The sequence below is a fragment of the Chiloscyllium punctatum genome, chromosome 36 (assembly GCF_047496795.1).
Source record: "Chiloscyllium punctatum isolate Juve2018m chromosome 36, sChiPun1.3, whole genome shotgun sequence".
NCBI classification, from domain to species: domain Eukaryota; kingdom Metazoa; phylum Chordata; class Chondrichthyes; order Orectolobiformes; family Hemiscylliidae; genus Chiloscyllium; species Chiloscyllium punctatum.
Window position 1 is genome coordinate 3,091,889 of NC_092774.1, and position 23,293 is coordinate 3,115,181.

The following is a 23,293-nucleotide window of genomic DNA, read 5'->3' on the forward strand; positions in this document are numbered from 1 at the left end:
AGAGAGGACTTTTATTACTTCCTATGATACACCGGGTTTACTGTCCCAATGCAAAAATGAACCAACCTCCTTCACAGGCATGATCATCAGTGACATGTTGCACTTACATATCCTCCAATGTGATAAAACAGCCCAAGCTGGTAAAAAGCCAGAGAGGAATTGGTACTGAGCCAAAAAATGGTGGAATTAGGATGTGACCAAAAGCTTGGCCAGTAAGGTGGTTTTTAACAGTGTCTGGAAGGGGGAGAGAGAAAGAGAGAGAACAGGTTACTGAGGCTGGGGCAGTGAGTTCCACAGATTCGGATCTGGCCACCAATGTTTGGACAAAGGGAACAGAGGATTCACACCCCGAGTTGTACAGAGTTTCCAGATTATTGTCGAGCTGAAGAAGATTACAGATAGAGGAAAGGCCAAGGCAATGGAACATTACGATGGGAATCATAAAACAGAAACTTCCAGTGCTGACCTGAATGAGAGGAAAAGTAAAGAATGATTTGCATTAATATATCGTTTTCATAACCACATGACGTCATTAAGTGCTTCACAGCCAGTTAAGTATTTTAATGTGAAGTCACTCTTATAATGTAGGAAACACAGCAGCCAACCTGTACAGAATGACCCAGTGAGTGAGTGATAAAATTGACCAGAACATCAGCAGTAACCTTCCTGCCTTTCTGCAGAATAGTGCTCTGCCATATGTACCTTCCACTTGACACAGCAGTCAGGACCTCATTTTCATTTCTCATCCAAAGACAACACCTCTGACAGTGCAGCACTCCCTCTGGTCTGCCCTGAATTGCCAGCTTTGAGATTTGTACCCAAGTGGGATATGAGCCAACAATGCCAACACAGAGGTGCCAGCAACAGTGTTTGGTTGAAAGAAATGAGCTTCTTTTTGATTTGGTGTACTCAACATCAGGAATCAATCCACTGTCACACCCATGTAAAAACAAATTTGTTCAGTTGTTCATTTTGCTGAGCAGTTTGTATCTCTGTCTCACTCCATTTCACAAATCAGAGATTACATTTATTAATAGTGTTGTCTCTGAAAACTGCTCAGCCCACAACTCAATTACAGTCCTCGCAGTGGATTCTTGATCACTTGGTAAACACATTCAAAATGGATCTGGCTCTTTCTTAATGCACTGATTGTACATTCTTGGTCAAAACTTACAAACTGAGAACCACAAAACATGTTTGAAATAACCCTTGGATTTTCTAATGATCAGGTATCTGTTCCAGATGTCCTGGATTAAAAACAATTCCAGTTCCAGGCCACTTCTGTCCCTATATTTCTTGTTTCTCATGACAGCTAAGCCTTCCTTAAACATCTGACACCTGCTGATACCGGAAAATGCCAATTCTTCTGAAATTTTTCCTTTCCCTTTCCCAGAAGTGTCTCTATTTCTCCAAAATCCTTCCATGCAAGAGGTTTGGATCAACAAGACTGCCACCCTGGTGTGTACAGCAGTCTGTTCTGATCCCAGCCAGGTCCGGATCACCTGGAATGTGAATGGGAAGCAGAGAAGTGAAGGGGTTATAGCTCAAGCACAGAGAGAGGAAGGTGCCCAATACATGGTCATCAGCCATCTCCGAACAACAGCAGAGGAGTGGGAGAACGGGATGGAGGTTGTGTGCTCTGCTCACAGTGGTTCCTCCTCTTCTCCCGTGTCAAAACGAACAAGGAGCATAAAAGGTAAGCAAGTGAATGAAAAGTTATATCACTGACATTGCCAACCACAAAGGAAAATATTTAACACCATCTTTGTTTTGTTCATTGGTTCCAGTTCAGCCAAAAAGTCCCAAAGTCAGACTGCTGCCTCCTTCAGCCCAAGAGATCAAGAATCACAGCAGAGTTACACTCGAGTGTGTGATCACTGGATTTTACCCAGACAGCATACAGGTCTCCTGGGAGAAGGATGGCAGCCTGATCTCCTCCAACACCCGTGCTGGCCTCACTGCTCTGGAGCAGACAGAGACATTCAGTGTCAGGCACTACCTGAGTGTGAGCACAGAGGAGTGGTGGAAAGGCTCAGTCTTCACCTGTGCAGTGAGTCATCCACCCTCCAACTTTAACAGCAGGAAGGAGGTGAAGATTGTTCAAGGTAAGACCTCAGCCTGATGGCAAGATTGACATAATTCATCCTCATACAAACTCTCCTTCTGCCAGTTCAAAAAGATAAAATTCTTTCCCTGGGTGTAGTTCCATATTTCCCATCGCAGGGCAATGACGGTGAAAATGTATGCCACCTAAATCATTCAGTCTTCCAGTTTGATTTAGGAACAGAACCCTTCCTGCATTTGTTCTCACTACATGGCGAGGTTCCTGTGTGAAGCTAACTTTGACATCATTCTCTCTGAAGGCAATATAAATGTGACCAACAAATGTCTGGAATCCATTGATGGGTTGGTTGTGAATGAATCACATTGATCTGGTAAAAGACGGTTGTTCTATTGTAAAGATGTTGGTTGTCAGTGGAATTGCTGAGAGAGAACACGAGAAATCGACTGGGCCCAATACGGTCAAGTAAACTTTGAGAACAGTTTGACTGTTGAAATGTGAAGTATTCTATTCAAATTGGAATTAGAATTCGAGTTGGTTTTATTGACATGTGCACTCGAACGAGTACAGTGAAAAATTTGCAATGTAGCTGCTTATGCCGCCATCTTAGATACAGGAGACCTAGGTACAGATACTTAAGTCTTTGTTATAGAATTGAAAGATGAATAAATAAAGTCTACCAGAGGAAGGGAAAGGTTTTGAGAATGGAATAGTGGAGGTTAGAGGGGCTTCAGATGGATCTCACAGACCAGCGCAACATTGAGGGCCAAAAGGCCTGTACTGTACTGTAATATTCTGTTCTATGTTCTGACAAATACTCGCATTACTCAATGTCCAGCATAAGAATAAAAAGTTTTTAAAAATTACCCAAGCTACTTTTCTCCAAGTCAGCCTCCAGACCACACTGGGCTTCCGGTCTGCAAGGGACTCAACCTCCCCCCCCACCCCCGGTGGTGACCTGAAGTCCAGGACTTGCTCGTGGGACTTGCCTTCTCCCTCTGGTCTCCAGTCAAGGGCTTGCCCCTGGGACCTGCGTCCAGTACTCTTGGCCTCCAGTCCAGGACTCATCTCCCCATGATGGCCTCCGGTCAGGACTCATCTCCCCATGACGGCCTCCAGTCCAGGACTCATCTCCCCATGATGGTCTCCAGTCCAGGACTCATCTCCCCATGACAGCCTCCAGTCCAGGACTCATCTCCCCATGATGCCCTCCATTCCAGGACTCATCTCCCCATGATGGCCTCCAGTCCAGGACTCATCTCCCCATGACTCCCTCCAGTCCAGGACTCATCTCCCCATGATGGCCCCCAGTCCAGGACTCATCTCCCCATGATGCCCTCCAGTCCAGGACTCATCTCCCCATGATGCCCTCCAGTCCAGGACTCATCTCCCCATGATGGCCTCCAGTCCAGGACTCATCTCCCCATGATGCCCTCCAGTCCAGGACTCATCTCCCCATGATGGTCTCCAGTCCAGGACTCATCTCCCCATGATACCCTCCAGTCCAGGACTCATCTCCCCATGATGGTCTCCAGTCCAGGACTCATCTCCCCATGATGCCCTCCAGTCCAGGACTCATCTCCCCATGATGCCCTCCAGTCCAGGACTCATCTCCCCATGACAGCCTCCAGTCCAGGACTCATCTCCCCATGATGCCCTCCAGTCCAGGACTCATCTCCCCATGATGCCCTCCAGTCCAGGACTCATCTCCCCATGACAGCCTCCAGTCCAGGACTCATCTCCCCATGATGCCCTCCAGTCCAGGACTCATCTCCCCATGATGGCCCCCAGTCCAGGACTCATCTCCCCATGATGGTCTCCAGTCCAGGACTCATCTCCCCATGATGGTCTCCAGTCCAGGACTCATCTCCCCATGACAGCCTCCAGTCCAGGACTCATCTCCCCATAATGGTCTCCAGTCCAGGACTCATCTCCCCATGATGCCCTCCAGTCCAGGACTCATCTCCCCATGATGCCCTCCAGTCCAGGACTCATCTCCCCATGATGCCCCCCAGTCCAGGAGTCACCTTCGCCTGATGACCTCTGGTCCAGAACTCACACAAGGACTTGCTTCCCGTGCCGTCCTGGTCTCAGACTCTACCCCTGTGCCGTCCTGGTCTCAAACTCACCTCCAGGTCTTGCCAACGACGCCCTCCAGTCTGGGAATCATCTTCTCCATTCGTCTGGGTAAGTTCAGAAGTTAAAAGTTTTGGAAGAAACAAAAACTGCAGCAAAGAGAAGGGAAAGAGAAAAGGAACTGGTGGAGCAGAGGAGCTCCAGCTGGAGTGTCCACTCTGCTGCCATCTTGCCGATGTACCCCATTACCCAGTTATTGACTGCAGTCCATTACACTTCAATCCTCACAAAATACCCAGATCAGAAAGTTCATGGGTTTTGAGGAGCAAATGAAATTGAACCTCGTTTGCTGAACAGGATCACGATTTTACAACAATAAGGCGTGTACTCCACTACTCTGAGAGCTTATATGCTGAGAGATCACTGATCATTAGGGACGGTTAGATGGTGACATTTGGTCATTTATGAAGGCAGGGTTAAGCAGTTTACAAATATCAGAATATTTCTCATTACCAATGTGAATATTAAATCCAAGCTGTCAAATTGCTGACCACACCCAATGTTTATACACACTGCCTATGGATTGTGTATGTTAAACCAATGATTACAACTTACTGACAACAGACTGTGATTAACTTCAATGTAATCAATCTCTCAATTTGTCAATATTTTTGTCTTGGAACTGTTCAGTATCATATGTGAAAAGTGAGGAGGGGAGAGAAACCAAAGCCATCTCAAGGGAATAAAAATCATGTTCTTGTTGGACACCGTGTGTTGAATATCATTCGAAAATGCAGCCGGGGAGTTGATTCTCAAAGCTTATTGAGGACTTCGTCTTGATGTTATGTTTAGATTGCATTCAACAGTTAACATCATAATATATAAGGGAGTTGTGATTTTTGGGTGCAATGTGCCTGGAAAGTGTTCAGAACACGTGCTGAGTGTGGGATATCTGAAATGACAACGAGCATTTGGAAATTTAGTAGCAATGGGGAAAATGTGTGAAGCATTTCGTAAACCATCCACTTCCTACTGCCACAACTCAGACATGCCAGTGTAGGGCAGGATGTACATGCTTTATCCAAATGACCCCCAAACAGTAGCAAAAGGGGGATCTTTGACACTCCCTCTGAATTTATGGGCTGTTGTGTTTGTTGCAAACAAATCATCTTCCTTCACAGAGTGTTACCTACAATAAGCTGCCATTCAGGAAAAGATCCTAAGGTATTGCACTGGAGAGTTATCAATCAGAAATTGACACTCAGCCAATGGAGCAGATATCAGGGAGAAGGAATAGTTTTTTAAGGAGCACCTTACAGGACTGAGAGTTGGACATGTAATCATGATTCAGGGATGGATTTCTCGAAGTCAGGGCCTCGGTGCCTGAAGGAACAACTACCAGTGCTGGAGTGAAAGGCCTGGGAGATGTAGAAAGGGTCAGATTTGCAGGAATGGAGAGTTCATTGACACACGTGCAGCTGATAAGTGTGACAGACATAAGGAGATGGGAGACTAAGGAAAGGCATAAACACAAGGATAAGCATTTTAAAATTGAGACATTCCAAGGCTGTTTCGAAAAGAGGGGAGAGGTCCTCATTGCTTCAATCTGCTCAATGTCACAAATCAGGGACTGGGCTGGAGGTGCTTTCAGTGAATAAGCCATTTATAAGTCGTATCTTTTGCGAAGCATCTGCATTTATCTCACTGCATTTCACAGAGTTTCCATTTTATTAACATTGTGACAGTTACATGTTGTTCAAACCCACAACTCAATCACAGTCCTCATTGTGAATCTATTGGTCAGAGTCATAGCAAATGCATTCAAAGAGGACGTAGCAGGATCTTGATGCTCTGATTATGTTTTCGCAGTCAGAGTGCAAGCCAAGGACTATGTGACAATGTTTAAACAATCTTGAGATTATCTAATGTTCAATTCAATGAGGGATTAACTGGTGTTTGATTTCATCCAGTATCAGCTGATGATTTTGCACATTATAAAGTACTGAAGACAAAATTCTCCTCTGTGCTGATCTGTCACCATTTCTCATCAACAGCAATATCTCTATTAACATTCTGAATCCTCCTGACACCTCCTGTCCTGTCAGTCTCCTACCACATTTGCTGTCCTGGCATGTCACTCCCGACACAAAACAATTTCAATTCTTCTGAACTTTTCCTTTCCCATTCCCAGAAATATCAGTTTTTATTCGCAATCCTTCTAAGGAAGAGGTTTGGATCAACCGGACTGCTACTGTGTTGTGTACAGCAGTCTGTTCTGATCCCAGCCAGGTCCGGATCACCTGGAATGTGAATGGGAAGCAGAGAAGTGAAGGAATTACGACACAGCAACAGAAAGAGGAAGGCACCCAATACATGGTCATCAGCCATCTCCGAACCACAGCAGAGGAGTGGGAGAACGGGATGGAGGTTGTGTGCTCTGCTCAAAGTGGTTCCTCCTCTTCTCCCGTGTCAAAACGAACAAGGAGCATAAAAGGTAGGCAAGAGAATGAAAAATTATATCACTGACAGTGCCAACCTCAAAGGAAAATGTTTAACACCATCTTTGTTTTGTTCATTGGTTCCAGTTCAGCCAAAAAGTCCCAAAGTCAGACTGCTGCCTCCTTCAGCCCAAGAGATCAAGAATCACAGCAGAGTTACACTGGAGTGTGTGATCACTGGATTTTACCCAGACAGCATACAGGTCTCCTGGGAGAAGGATGGCAGCCTGATCTCCTCCAACACCCGTGCTGGCCCCACTGCTCTGGAGCAGACAGAGACATTCAGTGTCAGGCACTACCTGAGTGTGAGCACAGAGGAGTGGTGGAAAGGCTCAGTCTTCACCTGTGCAGTGAGTCATCCACCCTCCAACTTTAACAGCAGGAAGGAGGTGAAGAATGTTCAAGGTAGGTGCTGGACCTGACTCCAACAATGACACACTTGTCTCTTCATTACTATAACCTGTAATTGGGCCAGTCATGTTTAATGCTAACAGTAATGATGTACATTATTGTAGTTACGTGAATGGGAAACTAATCTTAAGATCAGGGCAACTGAAGAAAGAAAAACACAATTGTTCTTTGTGTAACTCCTTCCACAATTTCCAATTCCAAAGCACTTTACAATGCAGCCAACAAGGAATTTTTTGAAGTTTAATGAATATTGTGGTGCATGATACCTGCCATTTAATTGCACACACAATGTTCAGGTGAACAGGAAAGGGAGTTTTACTGCTGTAGTATTATCCAGGGCATAAATGGGATCTCCCAGTTGTCATCTTCAAGTTAGTGGCTGTGGGATCTTCTTGTTTCACTTGACAGGACAGACAGGGCATTGCCACATCCAACAGCACTGCCTCAGTGTTGACACTGATGTGTTGCATTGATTATACACTCAATGACACAGAGTGGGCTTTGGACACACACAACTTTCTGATCTAGATGAGAAAGTCCCACCAAGAAGGTAAAGCTGAAATGTTAGCTAATTAGCCACAGAACTGAGATCAACTCCCTCCAAAGTACTTTGATAGTCTGGCTTTATATAAAGTCTGGAAATAAAACGTTAACATCAGTGAAAGGGACTGGGAAGTTTACTTGAACTCTTGCCTACCAAGACCCTTTGTGACTGCAGGAAAGGTAATGGGGCATGGCCTAAAACTGTGGTGCCATATGGGGAGTGTCTAAAGTTTAACTCAGCTCCTACTTGTTCCTTTTCTCATACCTTCCAAATATTGATTTGTGAATATTGCATTTCATTGAACTGCCCTGATCTGCTTCCACAGCCTCCCGAGAGAACCAGCTCCACAGTTTGATTTCTCAGTGAAATATTGGTTCCCCATTTTAGTAATGAATTGACCCCTGACCCACGTAAAGTGCAGGGCATCTCCTCTAATCTGACTATTCTGGTCAAGGTCCAAAAGCTTGCCATGGTTTACATGGTGGTGTGCCTTGAATTTCCTAAATAAACAGGGTGTTGCAGAATTCAGGGGCTGGGTGGAGCTCCCACATTCCCAGCACAGGGATTGGGAGGTGAAAATCTGCAACTCTTCCTGTTCCAGGTGGAAATACAAATCTTCCCGTTCCAGGTGGAAATACTGCTTGCTCTTGCCCTCCTTGCTCTTGTTCTGGGTGTATGCCAAGGTTCCTGTTTCAGACTAATTTAAACCTGACCCTCCCTGATGGTGCACAACACCAATATAAATGCCACCAACAAATCTGTGAAATAAAGTGATTGATCATGAATCAAATGGTCCCTTGAATTTTATTGCAAATTGTTTGGATTTCAAATCAGTCTGTGGTGACTGTCTTAATTAAAGTATGCAAACATGGAAGAGATACAGACCTATCTGAAATTCTCCCAACCAATCCAATCCTTATCGATACAGTCATTTTGTTTTGTAACCTTGACCAGACCAGTTTGGATTAGATTCAGCCTCACAGCTTGACCATTACCTCTCTGGTCTGATTCTAGTAGCCAAGACTTACAATGTATCATCTGACTCAGAAAGACTGCAGAATTGGAAATGGGTGAAAGGGATGGACAGGGATACAGCAGCCAGATATCTTCAATTGAACCAGTAGGTTCAACCCTTTCACTGATGTGGTGCTGAGAAAGGTTAAAGAAGCAGAACACAGAAATTCAAATTCAGCAAGTGTAGGATGAGATTCCTGTGCAGTCGAAATGAAAATAATATCGTTTGTCCGTCTCCTGGAACAATATTAGTCAATGACAGGGCACTCCGTGTCCACAAGAAAGATGCTGGTGGAATCCTTTTTTAAAATAATTTTTAGGAATGATATATTGAATTAGTTACAATCACCCAATAATATCAGCATTTCTCAATTTCACTCATTGAGGCTTTATTATTGGAGGTAACCTGTAATGGGGGGACTGTGACATGTTCAGACATGGCCATAGTGGAAGGCAGGGATGAACAACTCATAAACATGAGAATGTTTGAATTCAACACAGTGCAAAACAAAACTCAGTCTAAAATCATTGACTGCACATCAAAATATGTTTTAAAACTTTTGACGATATCCTATGACAGGCCGGAACACAATCAATCTCAATCCATCAGTAAGTTGAAAGGAAATTAGTTTTTATTCTATGACAGGATGCGACCATTGCTTGTTAAAGCCAGCCTTTGTAGCTTAATCCTCATTGTCCTTGGTAATTGTGAGCAGCCTTCTTGCACATATGACCATCCAGTTGCTTTTTAAATGTTGTAATTGTACCAGTCTCCACCAATTCCTCTGGAAGCTCATTCCTTACAAGCACCACCCTCTCCGTGAAAAAGTTACCACTCAGATCCCTTTTGAATATTTTCCCTCTAGTTCTGTACTCCCCCACCCCAGGAAAAAGACTTTACTATTGACTCTATCCATGCCCCTCATGATTTTATCAACATCCATAAGCCTCTGATGCTCCACTGAAAACAGCCCCAGCCCATTCAGCTGCTCCCTATAGCTCAAACCCTCCAACCCTGGCAACATCCTTATAAATATCTTCTGAACCAATAAATGTTCACCATCTGTTTTAATAAAAGGCCAGGGGGAGAAGCAAGAACCTTGTAAATTCAAAACGTGCTTATTCCTGTCAGGCTGACACTGTGTGCTGAACATCAACTGAAGAAATCCAATGGATCCCAGTGTTCCCTGATAGTTTTGGCCCAGACCCAAGTATTAATTGTATTTAAATAGTGCCTTGAATACAGTGAAGTGTATCAATCTGCTTCACTTCAAACATACAGAAGAAAAATGTTAGGTCACGACGCAGTGACAGCAGTGTGTTCTGTGTCCAAAGTACACTGCAACATCTCAACAAGCCTCCATCCCAGAAATGTCTACCAGCTGGAAGGTCAAAGAACAGTGCCCCGTCAATTCCCCTCCCAGCCACACACCGTCTGACCTCCAACTACATTGAAACTTCATAAATGTTGCACAGTCACAATTCAGGAACTCATTTCATAACAACTAGACTGGAGCTCGACCTACCCCAGATGCACTGCAGCTTACCACCACACCTTCCAGGACAGTTAAGGATGGGAAGCAAATGCTGAAAAAGCACTCTCATATACCAGCATGGATGGAGGTGTGGTTAATGGACAGAAAGCAAAGGGATAAGAGAAAAACCAGGTTGCTGCAGCTATTCACGATCTGTATCACTGACATAGATGAAGAGAGAGTTGTAGGCCTGCAAAAGATTACCGAGATAGGAGGATGTGAGACAACAGAGACATTTGGACAAAGATACACCACATAAAATTGAGGCAATCCTAGCTCAGTGCAACTGGAAAAGAGACATTGATTCAGTATGTTCTACGTCACAACATGATGCACAGGATCACAAGAAGCCTGTGAATAAACAAGGAGAAAGTGAGGACTGTAGATCCTGAAGATCACAGTCAAGAGTGTGGTGCTAGAAAAGCACAGCAGGTCAGGCACTATCTGAGGAGTATCGACGTTTTGGGCATAAGCCCTTCAAACAAGTCTTGATTCAATTGTTCCTTTATCTAATGAGTTCATATCTGTCTCTCTTACTGCCCTTCATAAATCACAGATGCCTTGTATTAACATCGTCACATCAAAAGGTCAATCACACCCACAGCTCAATTGCAGTCCCCACTGTGAATGCACTGACCATACTTACAGGGAACAGATTACAATGATTTCTGCCGTGTTCTTTTTGCCTGCACAATGTTTTCTTGATCAAGATGTAAAATCAAAGAAATGCAAGATAATGTTTCAACTGTCCTGGGAATTTTTAATGTTGATTTACTCCCACGAAGAATGATCTCATTGCAACATATACAATTCAGACAAGCTGGACAGAGAATTCTGGAGCAACTCTGTAGTTCAGGCAGCAACCGCAGAGAAAGAAACAGAATTAATGTTTCCAGTCTGGGATGAACTGTTCTGAAGGAGACCAAAGGGTCATGGTCTCAGGATACAGGCTCGGCCATTTTGGACTGAGATCAGAAGAACTTTCCTCAGAGGGAGGGAGACCTGTGGAATTCTCTGCCCCAAAGATTGGAGAGGTCATTTTCACTGAATACAGTTAACAAGGAAATAGATCGATTTCTGGGGGCTAAAGGTGTAAATGGGTATTAGAAGAGAAGGGGAATGACATTGAGATAGAGGATCAGCATGATCAGACTGAATGACCAAAATGGCCTGATTCTGCTCCAAGTTTCTATTTCTTATATTTCAGCTTCAGTACAGATTCATTCAATATCAGCTGGAGATTTTACAGGTTAAAAAGGATTCAAAATTAAATTCCGTCTTGTCCTTACTTCATATTGATCATGATCAATGCAAAACTGTCTTAAATAAAATTGTGAGGGTTACTGACAACAACCAATAGCCATTCTTCTGAGGTTTTTCCTTTCTTATTCCCAGAAATGTCTATATTTCTCCGAAATCCTTCTATTGTGGAGATTTGGATCAATAAGACTGCTACTGTGGAGTGTGCAGTGGTCTGTTCTGATCCAAGCCAGGTTCAGATCTCCTGGGAAGTGAGCGGTAAGAAGAGACATGAAGTGATTAAGACTCAGCGGCTAATACAAGAAGGAAGCTTACCCACGGTCATCAGTCAACTCCAAACCAGTGTTGAGGAGTGGGAGAGTGGGGTCGATTTTGTCTGCTCTGCCCAAAGTGCTCCCTCCTCCTCCACTGTGTCAAAACGAACAAGGAGCTTAAAAGGTCAGTAAGAAACTAAAAAAATTACATGACCTGGTTAACCTCAAAGGAAAGAGTTTAATACCTTCTTTTGTCTGTTGGTTCCAGCTCCACCAAAAAGTCCCAAAGTCAGACTGCTGCCTCCTTCAGCCCAAGAGATCAAGAATCACAGCAGAGTTACACTGGAGTGTGTGATCACTGGATTTTACCCAGACAGCATACAGGTCTCCTGGGAGAAGGATGGCAGCCTGATCTCCTCCAACACCCGTGCTGGCCCCACTGCTCTGGAGCAGACAGAGACATTCAGTGTCAGGCACTACCTGAGTGTGAGCACAGAGGAGTGGTGGAAAGGCTCAGTCTTCACCTGTGCAGTGAGTCATCCACCCTCCAACTTTAACAGCAGGAAGGAGGTGAAGAATGTTCAAGGTAGGTGCTGGACTTGACTCCAACATTGACACACTTGTCTCTTCATTACTATAACCTGTAATTGGGCCAGTCATGTTTAATGCTAACAGTAATGATGTACATTATTGTAGTTATGTGAATGGGAAACTAATCTTAAGATCAGGGCAACTGAAGAAAGAAAAACACAATTGCCCTTTGTGTAACTCCTTCCACAAGTTCAGAACTCCAAAGCACTTGACAATCCAGCCAATCCTGGTACTTTGGAAGTATAATGACTCTTCTAATGCATGGTACAGTCAATTACTTTGCATCCAGCAATGTTCAGACAATCAGGAAAGAAAGCTTTATTGCTTTTGTTTGAAGAGTGTTGTATTATCTAAGATATGGATGAGATCTCCCAGTTCTTGTCTTCAAGTTAGTGGTTGTGGGATCTTCTTGTTCCACTTGATTGGGCAGACATAGCATTGCCACATCCAGCAGTGCAGCATTGCCTTAGTATTGATACCAATGTGTTGTACAGATTGAGAGTGGTCTTTGGACACATATAACCTAGTAATCTGGATGAGAACGTCCGACCAAGGAGTTAAAGCTGAAATGTTCAGCTAATAATCCAGAGAACTGATATGAATGCTCTCCAAGACATTTTGACAATCTGAATTCATATTAAGTTTGGAAATGAAAAAGTTGACATCAGTAAAATAGACTGGGAAGTTTACTTTAACTCTTACGTGACTAGACTCTCTGTGACTGCAGGAAATGGGTCATGGTATGAAACTGTAGCAGCACATGATAGTGTCCAAAGTTCAAGTCAGCTGCTACTTGTTCCTTTCCTACTGCCTCCAAAATGTTGACTTGTGCAAGAAATCTTTCAGCATCTACTTACATTGTTGCCATGATCTGCTTTTGTAATTTCCCATGAGAACCTGCTCCAGAAGTTGACCACTCATCAAAATATTGGTTCCCCATTTTAGTTCTGAATTGACCCCTGACCCACATCCAGGGCAAGTCCTCTAGTCTGACTATTCTGCTCAAGGCGTGAAAGCTTGAGTTTGCATTTAAATAGCGCGTTGAATAGAATGAAGTTTAGCAAAATGCTTCATTTCAAAAAGAGAGGATAAAAATGTTGGACCAAGACACAGTGTCAGCAGTGTGTTCTGTATACAAAAGGCATTGTTGAATGGACAGGAAGCAAGGTGCAGGGATAAGAGAAATACCAGTTGGCTGTAGCTATTTACAATTTACATCACTGACTTGGAAAAAGAGAGAGTTTTAGGTCTGGCAAAGGTTACAGAGATAGAAGGACGTGAGACGACAGAGACATTTGAACAAGGATACCACATTTAAAATTGAAGTAATCCCAGTACCTGGAAAAGAGACATTCACATTGATTCAGCATCCAAGATGGAGGATGGGAAAAATTTCTGGCTGTAACAGGCTGCTCCTTTTTTGAGGTGTTTTAGGTGTTAGAGGTGATTTCCTCGAATTCCAGGAGCAGCAGTGGCTGTTTGATATGCTGTTGGATTGTTTTGGAACTTTGGAGAGAAGAAAAGTCAAAACAACAGCAGTTTTCAAAGGGAGAGGAACAGACAAAGGCAGCACATGGTCAGGCAGTGCAGGAGAGAGACAGAGAGAGAGAGAGAGAAAAACCCTCACCACTCAGTGAGACAGCAGTGAAACTGCGCAGTTACTGTCTTTGCTGTTTGAATTAACAAACGGTGAGATGTACAACTGATCTTGGAGGAACCTGTTTGGGAGAGGTGACAGCACAGAAACAGGAAAGTAAATAGATTTAAGCGTGGTCTTACAGTAAGTCTTCAGTTATGAGTAAGAGTGGGTTCTTTCTTGATTATATGTTTTATTGAGATATGTCTCTTGATTAAACTTAAACATAGAAGCCATAAGTATTAAGTTAGCCTGGAGCAGTGTTTTGTAGAGGAATAAGACAAAGTTATTTTCTGGATCTGTAGATAGAAAAAAGCAAAAATGGCCTTTAGTAGAGTGATGTGCTTTTCTTGTCGGATGTGGGAGTTTACGGAGAGTTTACCTGTTACTGAGGATTATATCTGCAATAAATGCTGTTGATTGCAAATCGTATCAGATCGAATGGATCGGTTGGAGAGACAGTTAGAGGCAATGAGGAATTAATAAGATCAAGAGGGTGTGATGGATAGCCATTATAGGAAGGGAGAAAAGTTGCAAATACAGTCACATAGATGGGTTAACTCCAGGAAAGGTAAGAGAGATAAGCATGTAATGCATGGGTCTTTTGTGGCTATCTCCATTTCAAATAAGTATGCTGTTTTGGAAAATGTAAGGGGTGATGGATTTTCAGGGGATTGTAGCACAAACAGCAAGTTTCTGGTATTGAGACTGGCTCTAATGCAATGAGGGGTACATCGGGTTCCAAGCGATCAATTGTGTACGGAGATTCTCTAGTCTGAGGATCGGACAGATGTTTCTGTGGCCAGGAGCAAAACATCAGAACGGTGTGTTGCCTCCCTGGTGCCAGGATCAAGGATGTCTCAGGGAGGATGCAGAATGTTCTTAAGGGGGAGAGGGCCCAGTAGGAGGTCATTGTACACACTGGAACCAACAACATAGGAAGGGAAATGGATGAAATTCTGAAGAGAGAATATAGAGAGTTAGGCAGGAATGTAAAAAGGAGGTCCTCAAGAGTAGTAATATCTGGATTACTTCTGTGCTATGAGCTAGTGAGGATAGGAATAGGAGGATAGAGCAGATGAATGCTTGGCTGAAGAGCTGGTGCATGGGAGAAGGAGTCACATTTTTGGGACATTGGAATCTCTTCTGGGGTAGAAGTGACCTGTACAAGAAGGACGGATTCAACCTGAATTGGAAGGGGGATAATATACTGGCAGGGTGATTTGCTAGAGCTTCTTGGGCGGATTTAAACTCGTAAGGTGGGGGGTTGCGACCAGGGAGATAGTGAGGAAACAGATCAATCTGAGATTGGTACAGTTGAGAACAGAAGCGAGTCAAACAGTAAGGGCAGGCAGGGACAAAGCAGAGAACAAGGTAGGACTGATAAATTAAACTGCATTTATTTCAATGGAAGAGGCCGAATAGGGAAGGCAGATGAACTCCGGGCATGGTTAGGAACATGGGACTGGGATATCATAGCAATTGCAGAAACATGGCTCAGGGATGGACAGGACTGGCAGCTTCACATTCCAGGATAAAAACATTGTAGGAAGGACCGAAAGGGAGGCAAGAGAGGAGGGGGAGTGGCTTTTTTGATAAGGGATAGCATTACAGCTGTACGCGGGTGGATATTCCCACAACTACATCCTGGGAAGTTAATTGGATTGAACGGAGAAATAAGAAAGGGATGATCACCATATTGGGATTGTATTATGGAACCCCTCATAGTTAGCGGGAAATTGAGAAACAAATTTGTAAGGAGATCTCAGTTATCTGTAAGAATAATAGGGTGGTTATGGTAGGGGATTTTAACTTTCCAAACAAAGACTGGAACTGCCATTTTTTAAGGGTTGAGATTGAGAAGAATTTATTAAGTGTGTACAAGAAAATCTTCTGATTCAGTATGTAGATGTATCAACAAGAGAAGGTGCAAAACTTGACCTACTCTTAGGAAATAAGGTAGGGCAGATGACTGAGGTGTCAGTGGGGAAGCACTTTGGGGCCAGCGGCCATAATTCTATTAGTTTTAAAATCGTGATGGAAAAGGGTAAAGAAGTTGAAGTTCTAAAATGGAGGAAAGCTAATTTTGATGGTATTAGGCAAGAACTTTCAAAAGCTGATTGGGACAGATGTTCGAAGGTAAAGGGATGGCTGGAAAATGGGAAGCCTTCAGAAATGAGATCACAAGAGTCCAGAAACAGTATATTCCTGTTAGGGTAAAAGGCAAGGCTGGTAGATGTAGGGAATGCTGGATTCAGGGTTTGGTTGAGAAAAAGAAGGAAGCGTATGTCAGGTATAGACAGGATAGATCGAGTGAATCCTCAGATGAATAGAAAGGCAGTTGGAGTATACTAAAGAGGGAAATCAGGAGGGCAAAAAGGGGACATGAGATAGCTTTGGCAAATAGGTTTAAGGAGAATCCAAGGGGTTTTTATGAATACATTAAGGACAAAAGGGTAACGAGGGAGACAATAGGACCTCTCAAAGATCAGCAAGTCAGCCTTTGTGTGGAGTCGCAGGAGATGTGGGAGATACTAAACGAGTATTTTGCATCAGTGTTCATTGTAGAAAAGGACACAGAAGACATAGAATGTAGGGAAATAGATGGTGACATATTGAAAAATGTCAATATTACAGAAGAGGAAGTGCTGGATGTCTTGAAATGCATAAAATGGATAAATTCCCAGGACCTGATCAGGTGTTATATGATCGATAGTCACAGGTGAGGTGCTGGAAGATTGGAGGTTGGTTAACGTGGTGCTACTATTTAAGAAAGGTGGTAAGGACAAGCCAGGGAACTATAGACCGGTGAGCATGACTTTGTTGGTGGGCAAGTTGTTGGATGGAATCCTGGGGGACATGATGTACATTTTTTGGATAGGCAAGGACTGATTAGGGATAGTCAACATGATTTTGTGCGTGGGAATTCATGCCTCACAAACTTGATTGAGTTTTTTGAAGATTTAACAAAGAGGATTGATGAGGGCAGAACGGTATGTGTGATCTATATGGACTTCAGGAAGGCGTCCAACAAGGTTCCTCATGGGAGACTGGTGAGCAAGGTTAGATCTCATGGAATACAGAAAGAACTAGCCATTTGGATACAGAACTGGCTCAAAGGTAGAAAACAGAGGGAGGTGGTGCAGGGTTGCTTTTCAGACTGGAGGCCTGTGACGAGTGGAGTGCCACAAGGATTGGTGCTGGGTCCACAACCTTTCTTCATTTATATAAGTCATTTGGATGTGAGCATAAGAGGTATGGTTAGTACGTTTACAGAAGACACCAAAATTGGAGGTGTAGTGGACAGCAAAGAAGGTTTCCTCAGATTACAACAGGATCTTGACCAGATGGGCTAATGGACTGAGAAGTGGCAGATGGAATTTAATTTAGATAAATGTGAGGTGCTGCATTTTGGGAAAACAAAACTTAGCAGGACTTATACACTTCATGGTAAGGTCCTAGGGAGTGTTGCTGAACAAAGAGACCTTGGAGTGTAGGTTCGAAAAGTTACTCACACCCACTGCTGAATTGTAGGAGAGCAAGGGGTCATGGTCTCAGCTACAGGGTAGGCCATTTTGGACTGAACTGAGAAGAACTTTCTTCAGAGGCTGGTGAACCTGTGGAGTTCTCAGAATCCTCAGAAAGCTGGGGAGGTCGTGTCACTGAACATGGTTAACAAGAAAATAGAGGTTAAGGGTATAAATGGGAATGGGAAGAGAGAAGGGAAATGGCATTGAGATAGAGGATCAGCATGATCAGACTGAATGAACCAAATGGCATGTTCCTGCTCCAAGTTTCTATTTTTAACGTTCTAGCTGCAGTGTAGCTTCATTCAATATCAGCTGGAGATTTTACAGGTTAAAAAGGATTCAAAGTTAAATTCCGTCTTGTCCTTACTTCATATTGATCATGATCAATGCAAAACTGTCTTAAATAAAATTGTGAGGGTTACTGACAACAACCAATAGCCATTCTTCTGAGGTTTTTCCTTTCTTATTCCCAGAAATGTCATTATTTATCCGAAATCCTTCTATTGTGGAGATTTGGATCAATAAGACTGCTACTGTGGAGTGTGCAGTGGTCTGTTCTGATCCAAGCCAGGTTCAGATCTCCTGGGAAGTGAGCGGTAAGAAGAGACATGAAGTGATTAAGACTCAGCGGCTAATACAAGAAGGAAGCTTACCCACGGTCATCAGTCAACTCCAAACCAGTGTTGAGGAGTGGGAGAGTGGGGTCGATTTTGTCTGCTCTGCCCAAAGTGCTTCCTCATCCTCACCGATGTCAAAGCAAATACGTGGAGTAAAAGGTAGGCAATCAGATCAGAACTTAAATACCTGAACTTGTTAATCCCGTGAGAAATGATGAAATAGCTTTCTCGTTTGCCCATCTGTTCCAGTTGAGCCAAAAAGTCCCAAGGTCAGACTGCTGCTTGTACCACCGCAAGAGAGCAAGAATAAAAACACAGTCACATTTGAGTGTGTGATCACTGAGTTCTACCCAGACCTCGTATACGTCTCCTGGGAGAAAGACAGCACTCTGATCTCCTCCAACACCAGCGCTGGACTGACTGCTCTAGAACAGGCACAGACATTTCGTGTCAGACATTACCTGACTGTGAGTGCAGAGGAGTGGAGGAAAGGCTCAGCTGTCGTCTGTACAGTGTTTCATCCCCCCTCCAACTCCACCATCAGTGCCACACTGAAGAACATCGAAGGTAGGGTGTTGGGCGTAATTCCAACATGGAAATCATTTATCCTCACTGCTGTAAACTCTATTAGGATCATTCAGCTTCAACATGAACAATGTACATGTCATAGTCATACTGGGTTTGTCGTGCCTTTCACAAAGTCAATATGTTCCAAAATACTTCACTGTTGATCAAATGTGTTTTTAGCAGTGCAGTTATTGTTCCAATGTAAGAAATATATGAACTAATTTCTGCACAATAAGGGCCCACAAACAGCAATATAATAATAACCAGAGATGGGGGGAGAGTGGCCACAGAGGAGACCTCCCTTTCTCTTGTCTGAACTTGCAGCCAGGAGATCTCTTTGGTCTGTGTGATGAGGGGCCTTCTGATTAATGTTTTGTGTAAAAGACGGCATGTCTGGCAGCACAACATCCCTCAGGACTGGTATTGGGGAGACCTGTCGGGATGATGAGCTCAGGTCTTTTGAGTGGGGTTTGAAAATAAAACCTTTGTTGAGAAAGGAGAAATCCCTGACAATGTTCAAAGGTACACAAGTACAGCCCGAAACGTCGATTTCGCTGCTCATTGGATGCTGCCTGAACTGCTGTGCTCTTCCAGCACCACTAATCCAGTAAGTACAGTTAGTAATCCAGAGAATATGGTTCAAATTTCAGGCAGTTTCAGAATTTGAATTCAACTAAAGATTGGAAATAAAATGTCAGAATTAGAAAAATTAACCGTGAAGCTGTGGGAATTTGAGAAAAACCGAATTGGTTTGTAGTTCTTTCTTTAGAGACAGATACTAGCTGTTCGTACTCCTTCAGCCCTGTAGGAGGCTTGTCACCATCGGTGTTCCCAAGGGCACCGGTTCTGAGTCCTCTTCTGTTTGACATTTACATAAAAGATCGAGATGAGAATATGGAAAGCATGGTTAGTAAAATTAGTAGTACATCAGACAGTGAAGAAGGTTTGCTAAGGTTTCAAAGGGATCTTTATCAAATAGGTCAATGGGCTGAAAAAATGGCTGGAGTTCAATGTGGATAAATACGAGCTATTACACTTTGGTACAACAAATAATGGTAGGGCTGATGCAATGAATGGGAGGGCCTTGGGTAATGTTGTAGAAAAGAGGAACTGAAGAGTCCAGGTACATAATTCTTTGATGTTTGCATCACATGAGACAGGTCGGTTAAAAAGATATTTAGCATACTTGCCTTCATTACTCAGCCCTTTGAGTCTCAGAGTTGGGAAGCCATGTTGAGGTTGTATGGGACATTCATGAGAGCACTTCTGAAATCCCTGTCCAGTTCTGGTTGCCCAGTTAGAGGAAGGGTATTATTCAGCTGGAGAGGGTTCAGAAGAGATTTACCAGGATATTGCTGGGTCTGGAAGATTTGAGTTACAAAGAAGACTGGATCAGCAGGAACTTTTTCCACTGTCGGAAGTTGAGAGGCGACCTGATAGAAGTTTATAAAATAATGAGGGGAACAGACAGAGTTAATGATAGTTATCTTTTCCCAATAATGGGGTATTTCAAGAGTGTGGTGTATATTTAAGATGAGAGGAGAGAGATTTTAAAAGGACAAGAAAGGTAAAATGTACACAACAATGTCACTGATTCATAACTGCCCTCTGAAAGAGTTGAGGAAGTTATTAGTTGTATGTCTGGTGGTGAGCATGAATTGTCATCTTTACAAGTGGCACACACATCCCACTGGGGAGTTAGGATAATAATTGTCGTTCTCCTCCCAGATGAATGTTTGGATTCCAGAATCTCGGTCACCATAAGCAAGCCTCCATTTGAAGAGATCTGGAGGAACAGAACAGCAACCATTCTTTGTGAGGTACTTCACACTGATTTAGAGGGAGTCAGGGTAACCTGGAAAGTCGATGGAATCATGAGACAAGATGGAGTGAAGACCCAGAGTCCCAAGAAGAATGGACATAAAGAGATCATCTTCAGTAGACTTACAGTCCCTGCTGCAGAATGGGAGAGTGGGGTAGAGTGTATGTGTTTGGTGGAGGACAGAAGTTTGCCAACGCCAGAGAAGAGGTCAATCAGGAAAGCCCAAGGTACGTGTTCATGGAACTGTGCATCTAATCCTAGTAAATGAAGTGATTTAATTCCAGAATGCTGAGCAGCCTAACTCTGGTTGTCAGACTATGTTACAAGCCCAGCGATGTGTGCGAGCTCCATCAAGAAACTGAACAGATGAAACCTGAAATCACCACAGCAGCCTTGGTGTGAATCACACTAGCTCCTAGGGAATGGATTGATGGCAATAGGATAGACAGAGAGGGATAAGCAGCATTTTCAACATTAACATCCCATCAATCCAACACTGGACTGTAAAGGAGATTGGTCAGTCTGAGGTGTAGGCTGGATCTGAGCGAATCCACGTTGAGGAAAAGGAGAAAGAGCAGAGAGCACCACATGAGAATAATGTCTGAAACCTCCCTGTTGACCTCAGGACGTGGTTCTCCATGGTTTATCTCAGAAACAGTACACTTTGAAAAGATGCCATTTGGTCTATCTTGTCACTGCCAGCTCTTTGAAATAGCTCTTCAAATGATCCCATGAATCATCAGCCCCATCTCAGCAACCTTATCATCCACAACTTTTCAATTTTCTGTCCAATTCCCTGGTGAATGTTACTCTTTAATTTGCTTGTACCCTCTTTCAAACTGTGCATTCCAAGTTATCATAAAGAACAGAACAAATCAAATTCAATTAATACCCCACCAGTTCATTTGCCATTCCTCTGAAATGTCTGTTCTGACTCGCTTGTCACTGGAAACAGTTTCTCCATGTTTAATCCATTTAAATCACTCATGATTTGAAGGAATTTAATTAATTTGAAGAACACCACAGCTCCATTAATGATTTGGACACTCTTTCTGAAAAGGTGATCCACACTCATGGTGAGACAATGAACAAGATTGAAGATCCCATCCTTGCACAACCTCCTCAAAAAATCAACAGGAAAAGAAATGTTTTTAGTTCCTGATCTCAGAGGAATTCCTGGGGATGCAGAAATTGCTGAGTTTTGTGTTAATAGACAAACGTGTCAGGTAAATACAGACTGAGTGAAATATGAAGTCTAACCTCCATTTTCTCTGTTTCCAGTTGATGTTAAGACTCAGCCTCAAGTCTTTCTCCTGCCCCCTTCACTGGATGAGATGGAGTCTGCTCACACTGCGACCCTGGTTTGCCTGGTCACTGGATTCTCTCCCGCAGAGATCGACCTGGTTTGGATCGCCAATGATACCCTTCTGAAGACAGGGTTCATGCATCAGCCAGTGACTGAGGACGGCAGAGGTGGCTGGAATTCAGGCAGTCACTTGACGGTCTCTGCAGAGGAGTGGAACAGCGGCACCACGTATTCCTGTGTGGTGGGACACGAGTCAGTTACAGCAAATGTGTTCAGAAGCATTAATAAATCTCACAGTAAACCCAACCTGGTTAATGTCTCACTTGTTCTAACTGATAGCTATAACTCCTGTTCATAACATCTGCTGATTTATACAATCACCCATTTATATCATCCCTGTAAATGGATGGTTAACACAACCAGAAAACTGTTGTGAGCACTTTGAAACCTCTCTTCTGGGAGCAATGTGCTTCAAACATGAACAAATTCCAACATTGCTCAGAACTTGAGTGTAAAAATAAATCTTTAAATCAGCCAACACTGTTTTCTCCAAATACCTGAGATCCTCAGGTTTTTTTGAAATGTTTTGTGTGCTGCCCCTGATTATGTATGAAATATGTGTGAAACTCCGCAGAATGTTAATTGTATGTCAATGTACTGATCAAATTTCAATAAACCTGACATGAAAAGTTTCAGTGTTAGTTTAGAGTGATCATTGTTGATGGGTTTGGGAGAAAATAAATCAATAACTTGGGACATGAGCTGTGGTGAATGCAGCATGTTCAGAGTGAAAGGTATTTTTGAATCTTTACTTGACAAAGCTCTCCCACTCCACTGTGATTTCCTTGCCTTACATCTTGGTTGATTTTAGACGAATTGATGTGAACAATTGCTGTGATTAGTCCACACTTTGATTATCATCATGTCATAGCAGTACTTGCCTTTGGTCTCTTGATTTCTCCATTTCAAATTGCAGACAGTAAGTTTCTACAATAAAAGCTTGATAATAACCAGATCATCTGCTTTTTGCTGTTGGCTGAGAGATAAATGATGACTGGCTGAGACACTGAAGAGAATCGCCCAACTCGTTTGAAATGGCCATGAGATCATAGACATCAACCTCATCAGGAGGTACCTTCTTCTCCACTCGCAACACTTTCTCAATCTTACATTGGAGTGTCAACTTAGCTGAGGATCACAAGGATCAGTGATGAAACTTGAACCCACGGTCCTGTGACCCACAAGCAAAAGTGCTCACGACCAAACCACATCACGGTGATTCATGAATTGTAGGCTTTCAGACTCATTTCATCCCTCACATCACCACCTACAAGTCTTTGTGTCATTGAGCAGATGTTCTATTCTACAATTGATATTACAAGGTAGTTTTGTGTCTCGTATAATATTAGGTCAAATAAAACATTCTCTCGAATCAAAAAGAAAGACGTATTTGAAGTTTTCAAGGATATCATCCTGACTGTGGGGATAATCTCAGAGTGCTGCACAAGAGACTTGTTTGTTTGCTGGTCATTGAGTGTTATTAGTGCCAAGGAGGCAGAAACTTGAGTGT

At 43.2% G+C, this 23,293-nt stretch overlaps 1 long non-coding RNA gene and 1 gene segment (V, D, J or C); one reads left to right on the forward strand and one right to left on the reverse strand.

Annotated features, from left to right (window-relative positions):
• Window positions 1-23,293, reverse strand: part of LOC140460178 (uncharacterized) — a 42,630-nt gene that overhangs the window by 2,030 nt on the left and 17,307 nt on the right. The window contains exon 2 of the long non-coding RNA XR_011953895.1: window positions 21,678-21,957. This is a non-coding gene — a long non-coding RNA (uncharacterized lncRNA). The remainder of the gene's footprint in view (window positions 1-21,677; window positions 21,958-23,293) is intronic.
• LOC140460174 (Ig heavy chain C region-like) lies at window positions 17,148-22,415 on the forward strand. The segment is given in 3 exon segments: window positions 17,148-18,187; window positions 18,278-18,595; window positions 21,699-22,415. Coding segments are annotated over 3 exon segments (1,002 nt in total).